Raw genomic sequence first — 21,273 nt, forward strand, 5'->3', positions numbered from 1 at the left:
AAAACAATGAGGGCAACAGATGGAAAATGTGAACACGTGTGCAGATCCTGTTCTGACGGGAGATTAGCAAATGTCTGCAGACTTGAACTGCACAAACAATTGTAAAGTGCTTGGGGAATTTTGTCCGGGTCAGAAATGTCCCAAAAATTAAATTGTCTGCAAAAGTAAAAATGACAATTTTTATGTGAATGAATGAGGAGGCGGAACACACCTAAATTCAAACTGTTCTTAGAAAATAAAAACTTGTTAGAAAATGATTTGAAATTGAAGTTGAAACAGCCTATAAATAAAAACAGTCTGCGTGCTTTGGTTTGAGGGCAGCGCGGATTAAATGCACTGTTACGTAACAATCACATTCTGGAATGGAGAGAACATTCTAACATCACGTGCACAAAAAAACTCACGCTGTGGCAACCGTCAGAGATATTTGGAACTCACGCGTGAAAGGGTTAAATGTTGGGGCACTACTGCCACATATCAGTTTAATTGCTACAGCACTCTCAACAAATGTAGCCTCTTACAAGGCACGCCTCAAAATATATTAATGAGCCAAAAACAACAATACCATGCACCCACTAGTGGCCAAAATGTTTTTTTGGTCGCTCCAAAAATACAGTAGGGTACTGTATTCTTTTTACTCATTTTTCATGATATCCAATTGGTAGTTATAGTCTTGTCCCATCGTTGCAACTCCTGTACGGACTTGGGTGAGGCAAAGGTCAAGAGCCATGTGTCCTCCATTACACAACCCCACCAAGGTACACTGCTTGCTTAACCCAGAAGCCAGCCACAACAGTGTGTTGGAGGAAACACCGTACAGCTGGCGACCATAGTCAGCATGCACGCACCTGGCCCGCCACAAAGGAGTCACTAGAGCACGATGGGACAAGGACATCCCGGCCGGCCAAACCCTACCCTAACCCGGACGACGCTGGCCCAATTGTGCCCCCTATCATGGGTCTCCCGGCACAGCCTGGGATCAAACCAAGGTCTGTAGTGACACCTCTAACACTGCGATGCAGTGCCTTAGACTGCTGCACCACTTGGGAGGCCCAGGGTACTGTATTTTGTGGGGTGGAATTACAGTACCATTTGAAATACAGTACTTCTTTAAAGTAATATACTGTTAAACCAACGTTTCATTGGCATTTATGGTATCATTTACCAGTTACACCTAAAATCACCCAAAGAGCAGTGCGATTTATGGAAATTTACTGTAAATAATTAATAGCGTATATTGCTGTTATTTTATTGTATAATACTGAAAAAAAACACACATGTTTAACAGTGCCGCTATAGAAAGAAAGAAACGTTGCACGAGCATTATGGGTCAAATATTTTTGAAACAAGCCGTTTTCTCTGCTTAACGGTCACAAGTCTGCACTCAGTTTATTGACTATGGCACCCAGAGGCTACAGTACAGCAAAGCCTGGTCTCGTGTAGCTCAGTTGGTAGAGCATGGCGCTTGCAACGCCAGGATGTGGGTAAGCCTGAATCTCTTCAAAATAAAAGGTTATATCTATCTACCTTCTCTACGATCAACAAAGGGAAAATATTGAATAATGAAAAAGTAGGCAAAAAAAATTCTGCAATGTGCAGGTCATGATGAAATTAAACAGTAACATCTTAATAATCATTAGGTGGGTGCTTACATTTGTCCTATTTCAATCATTAAAAAGTGTGTATTATTCAAATGTGAAATGTGTTTTTTTGCATATCCCACTCCCCCTGAGAGTGGGGTCACAGCCAAGGATCAGCCATTATTGACAGTGACCCTGAAGCAATTAGGGTTAAGTGCCTTGCTGAAGGGCACATCGACAAATCTTTCACTTAGTCATTTGGGGATTCACACCAGCAACCATTAGGTTACTGGCCCAACACTTTTAATCGCTAGTCTACTCTTCTACGCCTATCTGCAAAATGTACATGTATATATGATGCAGAGCACATGTCAAACTCATTCCACGGAGGGCCGAGTGTCTGTGGGTTTTCACTCCAGTCTTGTACTTGATTGATGAATTAATGTCAGTAATTAAGGAACTCCCCTCACTTGGTTGTCTAGGTCTTAATTGAAAGTGAAAACCAAAAACCTGCAGACACTCTGCCCTCCGTGGAATGAGTTTGACACCCCGGATGCAGACGGTTCTACAGTATATCTATAGAAGCCCAGCCTATGACCACATCCTGTTCAGCCTAGAGAACTTCCTGTTCAACTTATAGTACTTCCTGGTAGGGAGAAGAGGGGTGTCCAAATGTGATCTTGTCATACACAGTCTGCGGCAAAATGTGACAGACAACCAAAAATAAACCATTTCAGCATCATGAAAGATGGCCCATTTCCAAACTAGACTACAGTAGTGGTATTTCAGAAATGGTATTTTCTAGTTATGGTCTTGCAAAGTCAGTTTCCGAATTTTTAAACTGAAGCATTCATTGGCATTCATCTCTAGCCTCCCCTCAAACTAGGATACAGGTGAATATACAACTTCCGAGTTGAAATATCCTTTCCTCTATACTTTCACTGCTTTATGGTGACATTTTGCCCCTCTAAGCCTGCAGGGATCTCCACGGAGTCCCCTACTGTCTTGTGGAACGACAGGTATGAAGAAACAACCACAACGGAAACACAAAAATGTACATTGGCATTCTGACATCAATCAATGTTGACACTTTATATTACAGTGCACTTACTACTGTGTAATTATTCATGTAAGTATGGTGTAGCAGTAGCAAGTATTGTAATTACTCATTGTTACACTGTAATACTTGTTACAGTGTGCCTACATAAATAATTTCACAATAATACACTGCAATGCAAAGTCCTACCTAATCAATAATAGATAATAATTGATTGGATTTATATAGCACTTTTCCGGCTTTGATTTATACTGTACGTGGCACTTTACATATTTGCACTTTTTACGTATCTAAGCATGTGGGTCCTATTTTACTTCATTAAAGTCCACTCCTCCCCCACATTCAGCAGAACAGGATGAGATGACAGGAAAAGAGAAGTGGGGGTGGATCTGATAACCCCTCCTCAGCTCACAAGTACAAGTACCAATGTGTTTAATGTGTAATTATTCACCAGAAATGCATCATATACTGCATGGGCAACATTATAATTACATATCAGTCTGAAGTAATGTTTTATAAACCCTTACACCAAAAAATGTCAGTCATGAATTAAGAAAAAAATACAGTTACAGTTCATTTAAGACATAACTGCAGTTATCCTAGTCTGGCTATGTATCATATTATGTAATAGAAACAATAATTTGATACAGTCCCATATCGCCATAAATGTAATGAATGACAGCCATTAGGCACAGGGTCTTTATTGAAATTTTTTGGGTAAATACTTTCATAACTCTTCTTTTTCTTAAAACTGCATTGTTGGTCAACGGCTTGTAAAGTAAGCATTTCACATTCTACACCTGTTGTATTCAGCGCATGTGAAAAATACAAATTGAATTGAAAAATGCATCATATACTGCATGGGCGACATTATAAATACATGTCAGTCAGAAGTAATGTATTATAAACCCTTAAACCAAAACAACAAAATACAGTTACAGTTCAATGAAGTGTGGTATTTAAAGTGTGGTATTTAAAGTGTGGTATTTAGGGCATAACTGCAGTTATCCTACTGTGTACTGTATCTTATTATGTAATAGAAACATTCGTTTTATGCAGCCCCATATCACCTTAAATTTAATGAATGACATGCATCTAAACTCAGCAAAAAAAGTATCGTCCCTTTTTCAGGAGCCTGATAATTCGTAAAAATCCAAATAACTTCACAGATCTTCATTGTAAAGGGTTTAAACACTGTTTCCCATGCTTGTTCAATAAACCATAAACAGTTCATGAACATGCACCTGTGGAACGGTCGTTAAGACACTAAACAGCTTACAGACGATAGGCAATTAAGGTCACAGTTTTGAAAACTTTGGACACTAAAGATGCCTTTCTACTGACTCTGAAAAAAAACAAAAGAAAGATGCCCAGGGTCCCTGCTCATCTGCGTGAACGTGCCTTAGGCATGCTGCAAGGAAGCATGAGGACTGCAGATGTGGCCAGGGCAATAAATTGCAATGTCCGTACTGTGAGACGCCTAAGACAGCGCTATAGGGAGACAGGACGGACAGTGGCAGACCATGTGTAACAACACCTGAACAGGATCTGTACATCCGAACATCACACCTGCGGGACAGGTACAGGATGGCAGCAACAACTGCCCGAGTTACACCAGGAATGCACAATCCCTCCATCAGTGCTCAGACTGTCCGCAATAGGCTGAGAGAGGCTGGACTGAGGGCTTGTATGCCTGTTGTAAGGCAGGTCCTCACCAGACATCACCGGCAACAACGTCGCCTATGGGCACAAACCCACCGTCGCTGGACCAGACAGGATTGGCAAAAAGTGCTCTACACTGACGAGTCGCGGATTTGTCTCACCAGGGGTGATGGTCGGATTCGCGTTTATCGTGAGCGTTACACCGAGGCCTGTACTCTGGAGTGGGAATCGATTTGGAGGTGGAGGGTCCGTCATGGTCTGGGGCGGTGTGTCCCAGCATCATCGGACTGAGCTTGTTGTCATTGCAGACAATCTCAACGCTGTGCGTTACAGGGAAGACATCCTCCTCCCTCATGTGGTACCCTTCCTGTAGGCTCATCCTGACATGACCCTCCAGCATGACAATGCCACCAGCCATACTGCTCGTTCTGTGCGTGATTTCCTGCAAGACAGGAATGTCAGTGTTCTGCCATGGCCAGCGAAGAGCCCGGATCTCAATCCCATTGAGCACGTCTGGGACCTGTTGGATCAGAGGGTGAGGGCTAGGGCCATTCCCCTCAGAAATGTCCAGGAACTTGCAGGTGCCTTGGTGGAAGAGTGGGGTAACATCTCACAGCAAGAACTGGCAAATCTGGTGCAGTTCATGAGGAGCAGATGCACTGCAGTACTTAATGCAGGTGGTGGCCACACCAGATACTGACTGTAACTTTTGATTTTGACCCCCACTTTGTTCAGGGACCCGTTATTCCATTTCTGTTAGTCACATGTCTGTGGAACTTGTTCAGTTTATGTCTCAGTTGTTGAATCTTGTTATGTTCATACAAATATTTACACATGTTATTAAGTTTGCTGAAAATAAACGCAGTTGACAGTGAGAGGACATTCTTTTTTTGCTGAGTTTTGCACAGTGTCATAAGATTTTTTGCATTCTAGAAGCACTGCAACAGCTGCTGACCCAACCACACCATTGCCAATCATTCAAAACTTCAGAATCAATACATCATGACCAGAAGTATGTGGACACCTGCTCATCAAACAACTCATTCCAAAATCCTGGGTATTAACATGGAGTTGGTCCCCCCTTTGCTGCTATAACAGCCTCCACTCTTCTGGGAAGGCTTTCCAATAGATGTTGGAACATTGCTGCGGTGACATGCTTCCATTCAGCCACAAGAGTGTTAGTGAGGTTGGGCACTGATGTTGGGCGATTAGGCCTGGCTCGAAGTCTGCGTTCCAATTCTTCCCAAAGGTGTCCGATGGGGTTGAGGTCAGGGCTCTGTGTCGGCCAGTCAAGTTCTTCCATACTGATCTCGACAAACCATTTCTGTATGGACCTCACTTTATGCATGGGGGCATTGTCAATCATCAAACAAGAAAAGGTCCTTCCCCAAACTGTTGCCACAAAGTTGAAAGCACAGAATCGTCTAGAATGTTTTTGTATGATGTGGTGTTAAGATTTCCCCACTGGAACTAAGGGGCCTAGCCCGAACCATGAAAAACAGCCCCAGACCATTATTCCTCCTCCTCCAAACTTTACAGTTGGCACTATGTATTCTGGCAGGTATTCTCCTGGCACCCACCAAACCCAGATTCGTCCGTTGGACTGCTAGATGGTGAAGCGTGATTCATCACTCCAGAGAACGCGTTTCCACTGCCCGAGTGTCCAATGGCGGCAAGCTTCACACCACTCCAGCCGACTCATTGCACTGGGCGTGGTTGCTTCTAGAGGCAGTTTGGAACTAGTTAGTGAGTGTTGCAACCAAGAACAGATGATTTTTATGCGCTACACGCTTCAGCACTCAACAGTCTCTTTCTGTGAGCTTCCGCTGTTGCGCCTAGACGTTTCCACTTCACAATAACAGCACTTACAGTTGACCGGGGCAGCTCTAGCAGGGCAGAAATTTGGGGAACTGACTTGTTGGAAAGGTGGAATCCTATGACAGTGACATGTTGAAAGTCCCTGAGCTCTTCAGTAAGGCCATTCTACTGCCAATGTTTGTCTATGGATTGAGTACACAGATTGCATGGCTGTGTACTCAATTTTATACACCTGTCAGCAATGGGTGCAGCTGAAATAGACAAATCCACTAATTTGAAGGGGTGTCCACATACTTTTGTATATATAGTGTATGTTGGTGAATATAGGTATTGTGTAGGTGTTATCACAAAGTAATACAGATTTTTTATCTCGAGATATCCAACCAAGCACTGATTAAGCATTCTACATCACATTCAACACACACCATGTAAAGACCAACAAGGACGTTAGAGAAAGCAAACTTTTTTCCTAACTTTATCATGCCAGCAAGCACATGCAATAGATACAAAGCATGAACAGGATAAAGTAAAATATAATTTCAAAACTTACCATGGTGGGGTTAGAGAGTAGGAGAAGTAGTATTCCCTGTTTGGAGAAGCAGGAGAAGGTACCACCAGACATTTCTTTAAGGCGTTGCATGACTGTTCCCTCTGGCTGTATGTCCTTATCCAGGGGTGCCATGCACCCCAAAAATCTGAGGGGGAACAAAGTACACACAAAGTAATCTGGCTGGATTGTCCGGAGGGGGGATATGCTCGAAACAACCACCCGAAACAGCTTTTTCCTGTAAATATTATACTTCATTTTTCTCCATATCTAAGCATACCGTTTGAACTGTCTGTATCAACCTCTCTGGTGATGTAAATAAAAACAACTAAATATGCTCTCTGCAGCTCTGATAAGATCTGGGTAAAAGATTGAAAGGAATGTGATGCTTATTCAGTACATGTAGTTATTGCTTGCTTTTCTAAAGTCTACCAAACTTGCCAGCAGGCATGCCAGCTACGATAGTTAGACAAGCTAACTTGACTGACAGCCTGGAATGGCTTCTTGGTAGCTAGTTATGAGGTTGGAAAATTGGAACCTATCTGGGCAAGCTAAAGCCAACTTCATAAAATTGCTAGGTGGCTAGTAGTATTTCAGAGAAACAACATAAAATGTTTTGGTTTTAATTCAAGAAAGTAGTTTTTAATGTATTTTTTCCAGGACAAATCTGAGGGGGCACATGCCCCAGTACCCCCTATGGGCATGACACATCTGTTCTTATCAATGTCACTGTGTCACGCCCTGACCTGAGAGAGCCTTTTTTATGTCTCTATTTAGGTTTGGTCAGGGTGTGATTGGGGTGGGCATTCTATGTTTTTCTATGCTTTGTATTTCTTTGTTTTGGCCTGGTATGGCTCTCAATCAGGGACAGCTGTACATCGTTGTCGCTCATTGGGAGTCATACTTAGGCAGCCTGTTTTCCTTTGGGGTTTGTTGGTAGTTAATTTCTGTTTAGTGTTTTGCACCTGACAGAACTGTTAGGCTGTCGGTTTCTTGTTTAAAGTGTTCGATCTTTAATAAATTCATGATGAGCACTAATCACGCTGCGCCTTGGTCTACTCTCTTCAACGACGGCCGTTACACACTGGTATCTGACAGTTGACTAACCAAAACACACCGAGAAGAAAGAGTAGAGAAGAGAAAGAGCAGAGACTTCCTTTTGATGAGGGCTGCTGTTCTATACAATAATCACTGTATGTTAGTTGAAAAGGAAGTCAAATTCTATCTTTCCTATCTGAATATACCCCTTTCGCTTAGCTTGAGAGTTAGACGATGAGGCGTGGCTGTGTTTGGGGTCTATCACTGTTGATCAGTCTAATGGTGGTGGTTTTGGAGCCTAGCTGGAGCCTAGTTTCCTAGCTGCTGCTGGTTGTGTGGTTAGAAGATGGTGCCGACGGAGATGGCAGCTTCATACAGCTTCATACAGTATGCCTGCAGGAGGGTTTGCATGACTTCTGGATAATCAGGTAATTCTCAAACTTTAATGACTTATGCTGTGTTAATATGATATCTGATTGAGAATGTATTATAAATACATATTTGAATTACTTCTGAATATTTTGCATTGAAGTGGTCGGAACTAAACTCAAATGTATTTTGTAACAAGATACAGTCTGTGTGCATTTTCATCTAGGCTTCATATGCCTGCAGAAGGGTTTGCATGACTTCTGGATAATCTTGTAATTCTCAAACTTTGTAATGACTTATGCCATGTTAATATGATATCTGAATGAGAATGACTAACAAAATCAATGAAGGCCCCCTAGAAAAAAAATATATTTGGGGATCTGAAACAGTCTTTGAATGTTTGCAATTTTAGTTCAAACCCTAACCAGAGCTCAATGGGAATGTTAGCTAATGTTATGGGAATGTTCCCGGTTTACTGGGAATGCTCTCAATCAACAATTTTTGCAGTAACGTCTTACTTGCTATGACAGTGAGACTGCATGTTGTTTATCTCCCTTAGTTGAATACACTATCACTCTGGAGAACCAAAATGTAAATGTGTGTATATGGGAAAATGAAGAACTGCAAAGCAGACTGGGTATTGTTATTGGCCTTGGTTTTTATGGCAGAGCTCATTAGAATAATACTCGGCATGCTTTGCAATTCTTCATTTTTACATATACATTTATATTTAGTTAATTTAGCAGACGCTTATATCACACAATAGTGCTGACAGACTTTTGATACCAATTTAGGGTGAAAGGGGGGCACAAAATTGTGAACCGCTATGAAGTAATGGTATAGGAAAGTATTTTGAAAATACAAATTACAGCTTTTGTGTCACGTCCTGACCAGTAAAAGGGGTTATTTGTCATTGTAGTTTGGTCAGGGGGTGTTTGTTTAGGTTCTATGTTTTCTATTTCTATGTTTATCTAGTTTTCTATTTCTATGTTGGGTTTTTGGCAATGACCTCCAATTAGAGGCAGCTGGTTGTCGTTGTCTCTAATTGGAGGCCATATTTAGTTGTGTTTGTTTCACTTGTGTTTTGTGGGTGGTTATTTTCTGTATAGCCTGTGTGCCTTATGGAACTGTTTTTGTCGTTTGTTTATTTTGTTTAAGTGTTTTCTTTATTAAATAAATTAAGAAGATGAGCACTTTACCCGCTGCGCCTTGGTCCTATCCTTACGACGCCCATGACATTTTGAAAGTATCTTGTTACAAAATACAGTTTAGTTCCGCCCACTTCAACACAAAATACTTAGAAGTAATTCAAATATGTATTTAAAATACATACATACCACCCATCTGGTCATAGCTCAATAACCCAACTAAGTGACCCAACCGCTGGGCCAAAAATAACTCAACGTGTGTTCTGTCCACTACTTACCCAGGAAAACAGTTGTGAATTCAGGAATCTATCAGGAGGGACTTATTACACTGGTCCAACTTGCTGTTGGGTTTGTGAGCAGAGTTTATTGTATTTCTGTTCTTATTCTCTTTATTTCTCCCCTTGTGATTAGTGGAACAGCCCAAGCTTGCCGTGGTGGTGAAAGAGAACTGCAATGCTGGAATTGTTATTGGTTTTAGGATTTGTGTTCGGAGGTTTTTCAACATATTTTTCTCAGAAGTAAAAGGGTTTTAATTTTTATTTATATCATTTCACCGTGTCTCTAGATGTTTCCATATGTGTTTATAGCTGCTAAATCAAATGGGACTGTTTTAGATGTATGTATTATGTTTGTCCGAGTCCATCACAATGTGCTTCAAGTGCTACTGCATTTCTAAGTGAACTCCTTTTTCTCGATAGACAGAATTATTGTAATATGACATATTTATTGTCTGATTGCAAAGATCCACATTTTGTGAGCAGATAGCATGTTGAATTTCTATGAATGTGACTGAAGATGAGGTATTAAAACAATTGTTATTATAAGGAAATGTACAGCTATTTACTCTACAATACATGAACTTAAACTACAATACACAAAAACACAAAGAAATAAATGTCCACTATTGTAGAATCACCGCTTTTCAGAATATATATATATTTTACAGCTATTATAAGTCGTTATTGCACAACAACTATAAACAGTTAATGCAACAATAGAATACAATGGGCTATATCTTAAAGGCCCATTTGAGGTCAAAAATGTGATTATCTTGTGTTTTATATATATTTCCACACTATGAGGTTGGAATAATACTGTGAAATTGTGAAAATTATGATAATGCCCTTTTAGTGTAAGAGCTGTTTGAAAACACCGCCTGAAATTTCAGCCTCTTTTTAGTGGGATGGAGTTTTGCCCTTCCATGGTGACATCCCCGTGTGGTAAATTAGTTAATAGATCAATAAGAAAGAGAGTTCCAAACCTCTTTGCCAAAACAGCAAATTTTCAGTTTTCCCCTCCCCACTCAGACCACTACCAGACAGTGTTACCAAAATTCTTGCTTGAGAAAATTCCCATTTGCTAAGGTCTTTAGTTTCTTTTTGACTATTTGAATTGAAAACAATCACAGTAAGGTACTTAATTGTTACCCAGAAATTATGTTATTTTGAGATAAAAATGGATGCACTGAACCTTTAATAAAAAAAGTAATGTAAGCCTGAATCTCTTGAAAATAAAAGTTTCTAATGCATGCACCCGCACACATCCACACACACACACACATATATATATATATATATATATATATATATATATATATATATATATATATATATACACACAGTTAAAGTCGGAAGTTTACAGAAACTTAGGTTGGAGTCATTAAAACTCGTTTTTCAACCACTCCACAAATTTCTTGTTAACAAACTATAGTTTTGGCAAGTCGGTTAGGACATCTACATTGTGCATGACACAAGTAATTTTTCCAACAACTGTTTACAGACAGATTATTTCACTTATAATTCACTGTATCACAATTCCAGTGGGTCAGAAGTTTACATACATTAAGTTGCCTGTGCCTTTAAACAGCTTGGAAAATTCCAGAAAATTGTCATGGCGTTAGAAGCTTCTGATAGGCTAATTGTCACTATTTGAGTCAATTGGAGGTGTACCTGTGGATGTATTTCAAGGCCTACCTTCAAACTCAGTGTCTCTTTGCTTGACATCATGGGAAAATCAAAAGAAATCAGCCAAGATCTCAGAAAACAATTGTAGACCTCCATCAGTCTGGTTCGTCCTTGGGAGCAACTTCCAAACGCCTGAAGGTACCACTTTCATCTGTACAAACGATAGTATGCAAGTATAAACAAGTATGGGGCCACGCAGCCACATCAACAAAGTAGATGTCCTAACCGACTTGCCAAAACTATAGTTTGTTAACAAGAAATTTGTGGAGTGTATGTATGTAAACTTCCGACTTCAACTGTATACAGTACCAGTCAAAAGTTTGGTCACACCTACTCATTCAAGGGTTTTTCTTAATTTTTTTAACTATTTTTCACATTGTACAATACTAGTGAAGACATCAAAACTATGAAATAACATATATGGAATCAAGTAGTAACCAAAAAAAGTGTTAAACAAATGAAGTAGCCACCCTTTGCCTTGATGACAGGTTTGCACACTCTTGGCATTCTCTCAACCAGCTTAATGAAGAATGCTTTTCCAACAGTTCCCACATATGAAGGAGTTCCCACATATGCTAAGTGCTTGTTGGCTGCTTTTTCTTCACTCTGCGGTCCAACTCATCCCAAACCATCTCAATTGGGTTGAGGTCGGGTGATTGTGGAGGCCAGGTCATCTGATGCAGCACTCCATCACTCTCCTTCTTGGTCAAATAGCCAGTACTCAGCCTGGAGGTGTGTTTTGGGTAATTGTCCTGTTGAAAACCAAATTATAGTCCCACTAAGCGCAAACCAGATGGGATGGCGTATCGCTGCAGAATGCTGTGGTAGCCATGCTGGTTAAGTGTGCCTTCAATTCTAAATAAATCACTGACGGTGTCACCAGCAACACACCCCACACCTCCTCCTGCATGTTTCACGGTGGGAACCACACATGCAGAGATCATCCGTTTACCTACTCTGCGTCTCACAAAGACACAGCGGTTGGAACCAAAAATCTCAAATTTGGACTCATCAGACCAAAGGACAGATTTTCACCGGTCTAATGTCCATTGCTCATGTTTCTTGGCTCAAGCAAGTCTCTTCTTTTTATTGGTGTCCTTTAGTAGTGGTTTCTTTGCAGCAATTTGACCATGAAGGCCTGATTCACGTAGTCTCCTCTGAACAGTTGATGTTGAGATGTGTCTGTTACTTGAACTCTGTGAAGCATTTATTTGGGCTGCGATCTGAGGTACTGTTACCTCTAATGAACTTATCCTCTGCTGCAGAGGTAACTCTGGATCTTCCTTTCCTGTGACAGTCCTCATGAGAGCCAATAGCTGTCATCAAGGCAAAGGGTGGCTACTTTGAAGAATCTCAAATATAAAATACATTTTGATTTGTTTAACACTTTTTTGCTTACTACATGATTCCATGTGTTATTTCATGGTTTTGATGTCTTGACTATTATTCTTCAATGTAGAAAATAGTAAAAATAAAGAAAAACCCTTGAATGAGTAGGTGTGTCCAAAATATGACTGGTACTGTATATATATATATATATATATATATATATATATACAACATGGCAAAAGTATGTGGACACCGGCTCATCGAACATCTCATTCCAAAATCATGGGCATTAATATGGAGTTGGTCCCCTCCTTTGTTGCTATAACAGCATCGACTCTTCTGGGAAGGCTTTCCACTAGATGTTGGAACATTGTTGTGGGGACTTGCTTCCATTCAGCTACGAGCATTAATGAGGTTGGGCACTGATGTTGGGCAATTAGGCCTGGCTTGCAGTCAGCTTTCCAATTCATCCCAACGGTGTTCACTGGGGTTGAGGTCAGGGCTATGTGCAGGCCAGTCAAGTTCTTCCACACCGATCTCAACAAGCCATTTCTGTATGCACCTCCCTTTGTGCACGACGGCATTATCATGCTGAAACAGAAAAGGGCCTTCCCCAAACTGTTGCCACAAAGTTGGAAGCATAGAATCATCTAGCATGTCATTATATTCTGTAGTGTTAAGATTTCCCTTCACTGAAACTAAGGGGCCTAGCGTGAAACATGAAAAACAACCCCAAACATGACGGTGCCACGATTAAAGTCACTGAGCTCTTCAGTACTGCCATTCTACTGCCAATGTTTGTCTGTCGAGATTGGCTGAAATAGCTGAATCCACAAATTTTAATAGGTGTCCACATACTTGTAAATATATACAATGTTTATATGAGATCAACAAAGGGGGAAGATTACAATCATGAAAAAGTAAACAAATAGTGTAGGGCGTGATGAAATTAAACAGTAACATTAGGCCTATCTACAGAATATACACGTGTAAGATACAACATGCAGAGGGTTCCATATCTATGGGAGGCCCAGCCTATGACCACATCCTGTTCAGCTCACAGTACTTCCTGGAAAGGAGAAGGGTGGGCTTCCCGGCGTTCAAACGTGATCTTGTCATACAGAGTCTGCGGCTACATGTGACAGATAATCAAAAAGAAACCGTTTCAGCATCAAGAAAGGTAGTGACTATTCTCAAAGTGGACTACATAGTCTTCCATTCAATCACAGACATTTTACCATTATGACCATTTATATCTTACCTTGTTCAATCTTGGGATAACCAGATCATTGACAGTCTCATATATGGATATTGGGTTTACCTGACTGTTTGATATTGTCTGGAATCAAAATACAGTACCATTACAATACAGTACATACAGCTTCCTCACATTCAGATAAATAATAACGGCAATGCATACTTACATCTCTACTTCTTGTGTTGTCCATAACATCAGCATATATTGTGTTGTCAGTTAGATCTGCTGTGTTTAATAAGAACAAAATATCAACCAATCAGAAACATCTTAAACAGGGTATCAACAAACATACCCAGGAATTAATAAACAACACTCATAACGGGTTTCACTCTTTTACCATTTTTTTGTAAATCCCCAAATTGAAAACAAAATCATATCAGCTGAAGAATACTTCTAGAACCACCTGAAATGTCACTTCAAGTATAGTGGAGGCCCCTAAGCTGTACATACCTGTGTTACTTCGGCCCCTGCAGTAGCACACTGCCACAGCTACAGTGAGGATCAGCACCACAGCTCCTCCCACTGATACTCCGATGTAGATGGAATTCCATGCCAGTCCTGTCACATATTGTACAACACACATGATTAGGCTATACAATATGAGAACGACTACAGGACTGTATGTCTTATACAGGTAACTGCCAAAATAAAGGAAACCCTTGAGTAAATGACAGATACAAAGTAAAATAAAACCAGGTGCTTCCACACGGGTGTGGTTCCTGAGATAATTAAGCAATTAACATCCCGTCATGCTTAGGATCATGAATAGAAATGCCCAGTTGCGGGCCTCTCGAGTGGCGCAGTGGTCTAAGGCCCTGCATTGCAGTGCTAGCTGTGCCACTAGAGATCCTGATTCGAGTCCAGGCTTTGTCGCAGCCGGCCGCGACCGGGAGACCCATGGGGCGGTGCACAATTGGCCCAGCATCATCCGGGTTAGGGGAGGGTTTGGCCGGCAGGGATATTCTTGTCCCATTGCACTCTAGCGACTCCTGTGGTGGGCCAGGCACAATGCACACTGACATGGTTGCCAGGTGTACGGTGTTTCCTCTGACACATTGGTGCGGCTGGCTTCCGTGTTAAGCGGGCATTGTGTCAAGAAGCAGTGCAGCTTGGCTGGGTTGTGTTTCGGAGGATGCACGGCTCTCGACCTTTGCCTCTTCCGAGTCTGTACGGGAGTTTCAGCGATGGGACAAGACTGTAACTACCAATTGGAAACAACAAAATTGGGGAGAAAAAGGGGTAAAAAAAAAAGCCCAGTTGCCCATTATTTTGGCTACCATGACTAGAAGAACAGATGTCAATGACTTTGAAAGAGGGGTCTCAATGGATTATAGGGGGTTTAAAGGGTGTGTGTGTGTGTGTGTGTGTGTGTGTGTGTGTCAGTCACAGGTCTCAACCCAATTGAACACTTATAGGGGATTCTGGAGTGGTGTCTGAGACAGCGTTTTTCACACACCCTTTGAACCCCCGAGCCGGATAAAAGTGTCTGCTAAATGATGTAAATGTAATCAAAAGTATTACATATTCTACTTGACAACATAAGCGTATAAGCACAATAAAAAGTGTATAGAAGGGATTATTATATTATCTAGGTACCTGGGGTGGTTGTGTCATTACTACACTTTACTGTCGTAGAGGCAGTTTTCCAACTAACTAGGTTGGAGGCGCTGCACTTTACTCTGATGTCTCCCTCTGCTGGTGAGAGAGAGAAGTGAATCTGCTGGGCGTCCCCGTAGATCTCATTGTCTCTCTCCCAGGTGTAGGTAATGTTGGGGTAGCAGGACACGTTGCACACCAGCCGCACCGTACAGGAGTGGTTGGCCAATAGCTTGATGTCTGTCTGGATCTCCATCTTCAATATAGGCTCTGAGAGAGAGAGAGATGTAACGAGTCGTTAACGAGATGTTACCAGAGTGTAAGACAATGGATGGAAGATGTCATTAACACTATAGTCATAGAAAAGGAAACAAACTAGGTAAAAAAGCTGATAGCTGCCTACCGTGAACCTGCAGAGTGACAGCGTTAGTGGGAATCTGCTTGTCTGATTCAGCAATAACTAGAAATTCCCCTGAGTCTTGCAGAGTCAGTTTCCTAATTGTTAAACTGAAGTTAAAGAGATTCAACTCTAGTCTCCCCTCGAACTGGGATCCAGGTGAATATTCAACTTTTGGGCTGAATTCTACAATATCCTTTCCTCTATACATCCACTGCATTATGGTGACATTTTGCCCCTCTAAGCCTGCAGGGATCTCCACGGAGTCCCCTACTGTCTTGTGGAACGACGAGTATGAAGAAACACCCACACCTGAAACACAAAAATTGACATTAGCATTCTGACACCAATCAATGGTTTCACTTTACATTTCAGTGCACTTACTACTGTGTAATTATTCATGTACGTACTGTGCAGCAAGTATTGTAATTACTCATCGTTACACTGTAATACTTGTTACAGTGTGCCTACATGAATAATTACACAATAATACACTGCAATGCAAAGTCCTACCTAATCAATAATAGATTATAATGGATTGTATTTATATAGCACATTTCCAGGTTTCATTTATGCTGTTTGTGGCACTTTACATATTTTAACTTTATATCTTTATGTATCTGAGTGTGTGGGTCCTTTTTTTACTTCATTAAAGTCCCCTCCCCCCACATTCAGTAGAACAGGATGAGATGACAGGAAAAGAGAAGTGGAGGTGGATCTGATAACCCCTCCTCAGCACATAAGTACAAACCACACTGTGTTTGTTTAATTATTCACCAGAAATGTATCATATACTGCATGGGCGACATTATAAATACATGTCAGTCTGAAGTAACAAATTATAAACCCTTACACGAAAAATCATCTGTCTTCAATTAAGACTAAATAAAGTTACAGCTCAATGAAGTGTGATATTTAGGGCATAGCTGCAGTTATCCTAGTCCTGCAGTGTCTCTTATTATATAATAAAAACAATAATTTGATACAGTCCCGTATTGCCTTAAATTTAATGAATGACATGCATTTCACATCGTAAGATTTGTTGCGTTCTAGAAGCACTGCAACAGCTGCTGACCCAACCACACCACTGGCACTCATTCAAAACTGCAGAATCACTTCATCATGATATGTTGCTAAATATAGGTATTATGTAGGTGTTATCACACAGTAATAAAGCAAACACTTCAAGATATCCAACCAATCACTGATGGCCAGGCATTCTACAGTCAATACACACCGTTGCAAAGACCAACAAGGAAGTTAGAGAAAGCTAACAGTTTTACTAACTTTATAATACAAGAAAGCACATGTAATAGGTACAAAGCATGAACAGGAGAAAGTATATATATTTTTTTACAAAACTTACCATAGTGGAGGTTGGAGAGTACGATAAGTAGTATTCCTTGTTTGGTGAAGGAGGAGAAGGGACAACCAAACATCTCTTTAAGGCGTTTTATGACTGTTTCCTCTGGCTGTATGTACTTATCTATTGCTGTCACTGGTAGCTAGCAGTTGACTAACCAAAACACACAGAGAAGAAAGAGTAGAGATAGAGCAGAGACCTCCTTTTGACGAGGGCTGCTTTTTTATAAAAATAATTCCCGTATGAGGTGTGGGTGTGTTTGGGGTCTGTCACTGTGTTGATCAGTCTGATGGTGGTGGTTTTGGAGCATGTGTTTCCTAGCTGCTGCTGGTTGTGTGGTTAATGGTCATGGTGTTTCACAGATACCGGTAGCTTTGTTACTTTATGAGCAGACCACCCAAAGTTGCAGAGAAAGAGACAGAAGGAGTGAGACAGAAAGAGGAAGAGAGGGGGGGTTAAGAGAGAGCGAGTGAGAGAGAGCCAAAATATAACAGTGTGTGTGTATTTTCATTTAGGCTTCATATACCTGCAGAAGTCTTTGCATGACTTCTTCATGCTCATAGGTCAGTGTGGCTGAGGGAAATGAAACACCTGCCAACTTTCTCGGAAAGTAGTGGGTCCCTGGTTACTGACAAAGGCACCTCTTCTACTTGGAATTCAACACAGTAATTTAAATATTCAATATTGTTTCTGTGTAAATACCACACCTTGGCTCATGAGTCTAACCTTTGCTTACTTGGAAGACCGCTTTGCCATCATAGACGTGCATGTCCACATTTCAAGATTAAAAAGGAACTGCCGCAGAATATATGACATCATAAGTGAGAAGAACTGTTATTTTCAGGCACACCCTTCCCCCAAAATCATTCTGAAAATCGCAATGTGTCTTCAGCTGATGGGGTATGGCATTTTAACTTTGTTAATGGGGCATTTATGTTATCTTCAAGATTCAATGTTGTAGATATAATTAAGTCCAAAAATGGATGCAGAAATAGCAGATTGCCCTTTAACTCACATTGTGGAGCCTGAGATCTATACTAGGCTGAAAGGAGGTTTGACCAAATTAGGTTTTATGGAAAAGTTGACGATGACAATATCCATTTACTGTAAGAAAACACTCATGCCATCTGGTGGATAAAAAATAGCTTTTTAAAAAAAAGCACAATGCAAAGATAATGTAAAAGTACAGGCCATTAGAAGAAAACATGAATAATACTTGGAATATTTTGGAAATTCATGTACAAATATGTTATTCTATCATCTGAATGACAGACAACTAAACAATAAAACTCAATACAAAGCAGATAAAATTTCTGTATCTGCAGATAAGATCCATCATCACACCATATAATTCAACAAAGCTGTTACAGTGAAACAATTAAATCATGCTTAAATACAATATATCTGTTGGTAAATAAAATAATAAATGTACAAGGTGCTATTGTGTGTGTGTGTGTGTGTTTGTGTTTGAGTCTGTGTGTTTGTGCGTGTGTGAGTGTGTTGGTGTGTTTGTGCGTGTGCATTGAGCGTGCATAATCCATGTTCCCGGGTTCCTTCTGCTCCTCCGCTGAAGATGTGTCCCTCCATCCTTCCATCCCTAAATCCCACCATCCTTCCATCCCCCCACCCTGGCATCCCTCTCTCCATCCCTCAAGGACCTGCAACATATTACCACACAACGTTGTTTAGGACATGCAGTCAAACAAACTCTTAAGAATTAAACAAAGAGACATACTTTAAATAGATACATTATACTTTGATATCAGAGCATTAGTTCCATATTAGTATCATATTAAGTATCAATAGCATTTGGCTATTAGTCTTACCTGGTGCTGTACCTGGCTTCACTTCAGAATAGACTGAATCTGCCTCAGGTGGGGTTGCTGTTTCTGTAAGGGGTGAGGATAAAACATCTGTCACAAGCGTTGATGAAGGGGACCCAAAACGCAGCAGGTAAAAGTGCTCATCTTCTTAATTTATTAGAAATAACACTTAAACAAAAGAAACAAATGACGAAACAGTCCCATAAGATGCACAGACTATACAGGAAATAACTACCCACAAACAGAAAAAACAACAACACCCCTACTAAATATGAACTCCAATTAGAGGCAACGAAGAACATCTGCCTCCAATTGAAGGCCAAACCAATAATCCCCAACCTAGATATAGACAAACTAGAAATCCAACATAGAAATAGAGAACATAGAACAAACACAAAAACACCCCCTGTCAGGCCCTGACCACTCTACCATAGAAAATAACAACTTTTATTGGTCAGGACGTGACAACATCAGAATAATATAACAGTTATATACAGAATATTATGCAGCTAGTCAATATGGGGTCAAAGAGGTGTGAGGTTATGATAGGGGGAATATGGAAGTAGGGTTGTTAAGTCTTACCTTTCTTCTTCTTGGCTTTGGCCTTCTGTTTAAGCTCAACCTCAACATAGGTCACATCAACAGGTTCAGTTGATGCTGAAAATTGACATTTCCAGTCAACAAATGAAGGAATTAGCTTATTCCATATTCATCGAAATTGCAAAATCCCACAATTAGATTTCACTGATTGCCGACCAGTACAATGGGTCTTACATGTGGCCTTCCCTGGCTTGGCCTCGGCGGCAGGTAGCCTAGTGGTTAGAGTATTGGGCCAGTAACAGAAAGTTTGCCAGATCAAATCCCTGAGATGATAAGGTAAAAATCTGTTGTTCTGTCCCTGAACAAGGCAGTTAATCCACTGTTCCTTGGTAGGCTGTCATTGTAAGTAAGAATTTCTTCTTAACTGGCTTGCCTAGTTAAATTAAATAACAAAAACTCAGAATAGACTAGATTTTCTTTCGAATCAGCTGGCATTTTGGAGGAGGAGGAGGACTTTTTTTTTGTTTTCTCCCCAATTTCGTGATATCCAATACGTAGATACAGTTTTGTCCCATCACTCCGGTACGGACTCGGGAGAGGCGAAGGTTGAGTCGTGCCTCTGAAATTTGGCTTGTCACCTAAAACCCTAACAAACTTTTACACATGCACAATTGAGAACATCCTGTCGGGCTGTATCACCGCCTGGTACGGCAACTGCACCGCCCACAACCGCAGGGCTCTCCAGACGGTGGTGCGGTCTGCACAACACATCACCGGGGGCAAAGTTCCTGCCCTCCAGGACACCTACAGCACCCGATGTCACAGGAAGACCAAAAAGATCATCAAGGACAACAACTGCCCGAGCCACTGCCTGTTCACCCCGTTACCATCCAGAAGGCGAGGTCAGTACAGGTGCATCAAAGCTGGGACCGAGAGACTGAAAAAAGGCCATCAGACAGTTAAAAAGCCATCACTAACACAGAGAGGCTGCTGCCTACATACAGTCTTGAAATCATTGGCCACTCTAACAAATGGATCACCTGTCAGTTTATTAATGCCACTTTAATAATGATGTTTACTTATCTTGCATTACTCATCCCATATGTATAAACTGTATTTTATACCATCTATTGCATCTTGCCAATGCCGCTAGGTCATTGTTCATCCATATATTTATATGTACATATTCTTATTCCATCCCTTTACTTAGATTTGTGTGTATAAGGTAGTTATTGTGTAATTGTTAGATTACTTGTTGATATTGCTGCACTGTCGGAACTAGAAGCACAAGCATTTCGCTACACTCGCAATAACATCTACTAACCATGTGTATGTGACCAATAAAATTTGATTTGATTTGATCTCAGCCCTTCTGTCTTTTTCTCACTATTCTGTCTCTTTCAATCCCATAAAAAGTTTTCTTTTTCTTCTACAAAACATACCATAGTGGAGGTTGGAGAGTAGGATAAGTAGTATTCCTTGTTTGGTGAAGGAGGAGAAGGGACAACCAAACATCTCTTTAAGGCGTTGTATGACTGTTTCCTCTGCTGTATGTACTTATCTATCGCTGTCACTAGTAGCTAGCAGTTGACTAACCAAAACACACAGAGAAGAAAGAGTAGAGAAAGAGCTGAGACCTCCTTTTGACGAGGGCTGCTGTTCTATAAAAATAATTCCCGTATGAGGCGTGTTTGTGTTTGGGGTCTGTCACTGTGTTGATCAGTCTGATGGTGGTGGTTTTGGAGCATGTGTTTCCTAGCTGCTGCTGGTTGTGTGGTTAATGG

At 40.8% G+C, this 21,273-nt stretch overlaps 1 protein-coding gene and 1 long non-coding RNA gene across 2 annotated transcripts; both read right to left on the reverse strand.

The window, feature by feature from the left end:
* Positions 1–13,333: 13,333 nt before the first annotated feature.
* On the reverse strand, positions 13,334–17,507 carry LOC106609026 (uncharacterized). Its single transcript, XM_014207359.2, has 7 exons — positions 17,130–17,507; positions 15,770–16,075; positions 15,367–15,636; positions 14,221–14,328; positions 13,937–13,995; positions 13,774–13,851; positions 13,334–13,644 (listed from the first exon to the last, which is right to left on the reverse strand). The coding sequence occupies exons 1-7, from the start codon at positions 17,200–17,202 to the stop codon at positions 13,570–13,572; spliced, it is 969 nt and encodes a 322-aa protein (XP_014062834.1). The 5' UTR covers positions 17,203–17,507; the 3' UTR covers positions 13,334–13,569.
* An 802-nt stretch (positions 17,508–18,309) lies between these two features.
* LOC123743759 (uncharacterized) lies at positions 18,310–20,310 on the reverse strand. Its single transcript, XR_006770593.1, has 3 exons — positions 19,532–20,310; positions 18,953–19,015; positions 18,310–18,784 (listed from the first exon to the last, which is right to left on the reverse strand). It is a non-coding gene; the product is annotated as an uncharacterized lncRNA (long non-coding RNA).
* Positions 20,311–21,273: the final 963 nt, after the last annotated feature.

The sequence above is a fragment of the Salmo salar genome, chromosome ssa07 (assembly GCF_905237065.1).
Source record: "Salmo salar chromosome ssa07, Ssal_v3.1, whole genome shotgun sequence".
Lineage (NCBI taxonomy): Eukaryota > Metazoa > Chordata > Actinopteri > Salmoniformes > Salmonidae > Salmo > Salmo salar.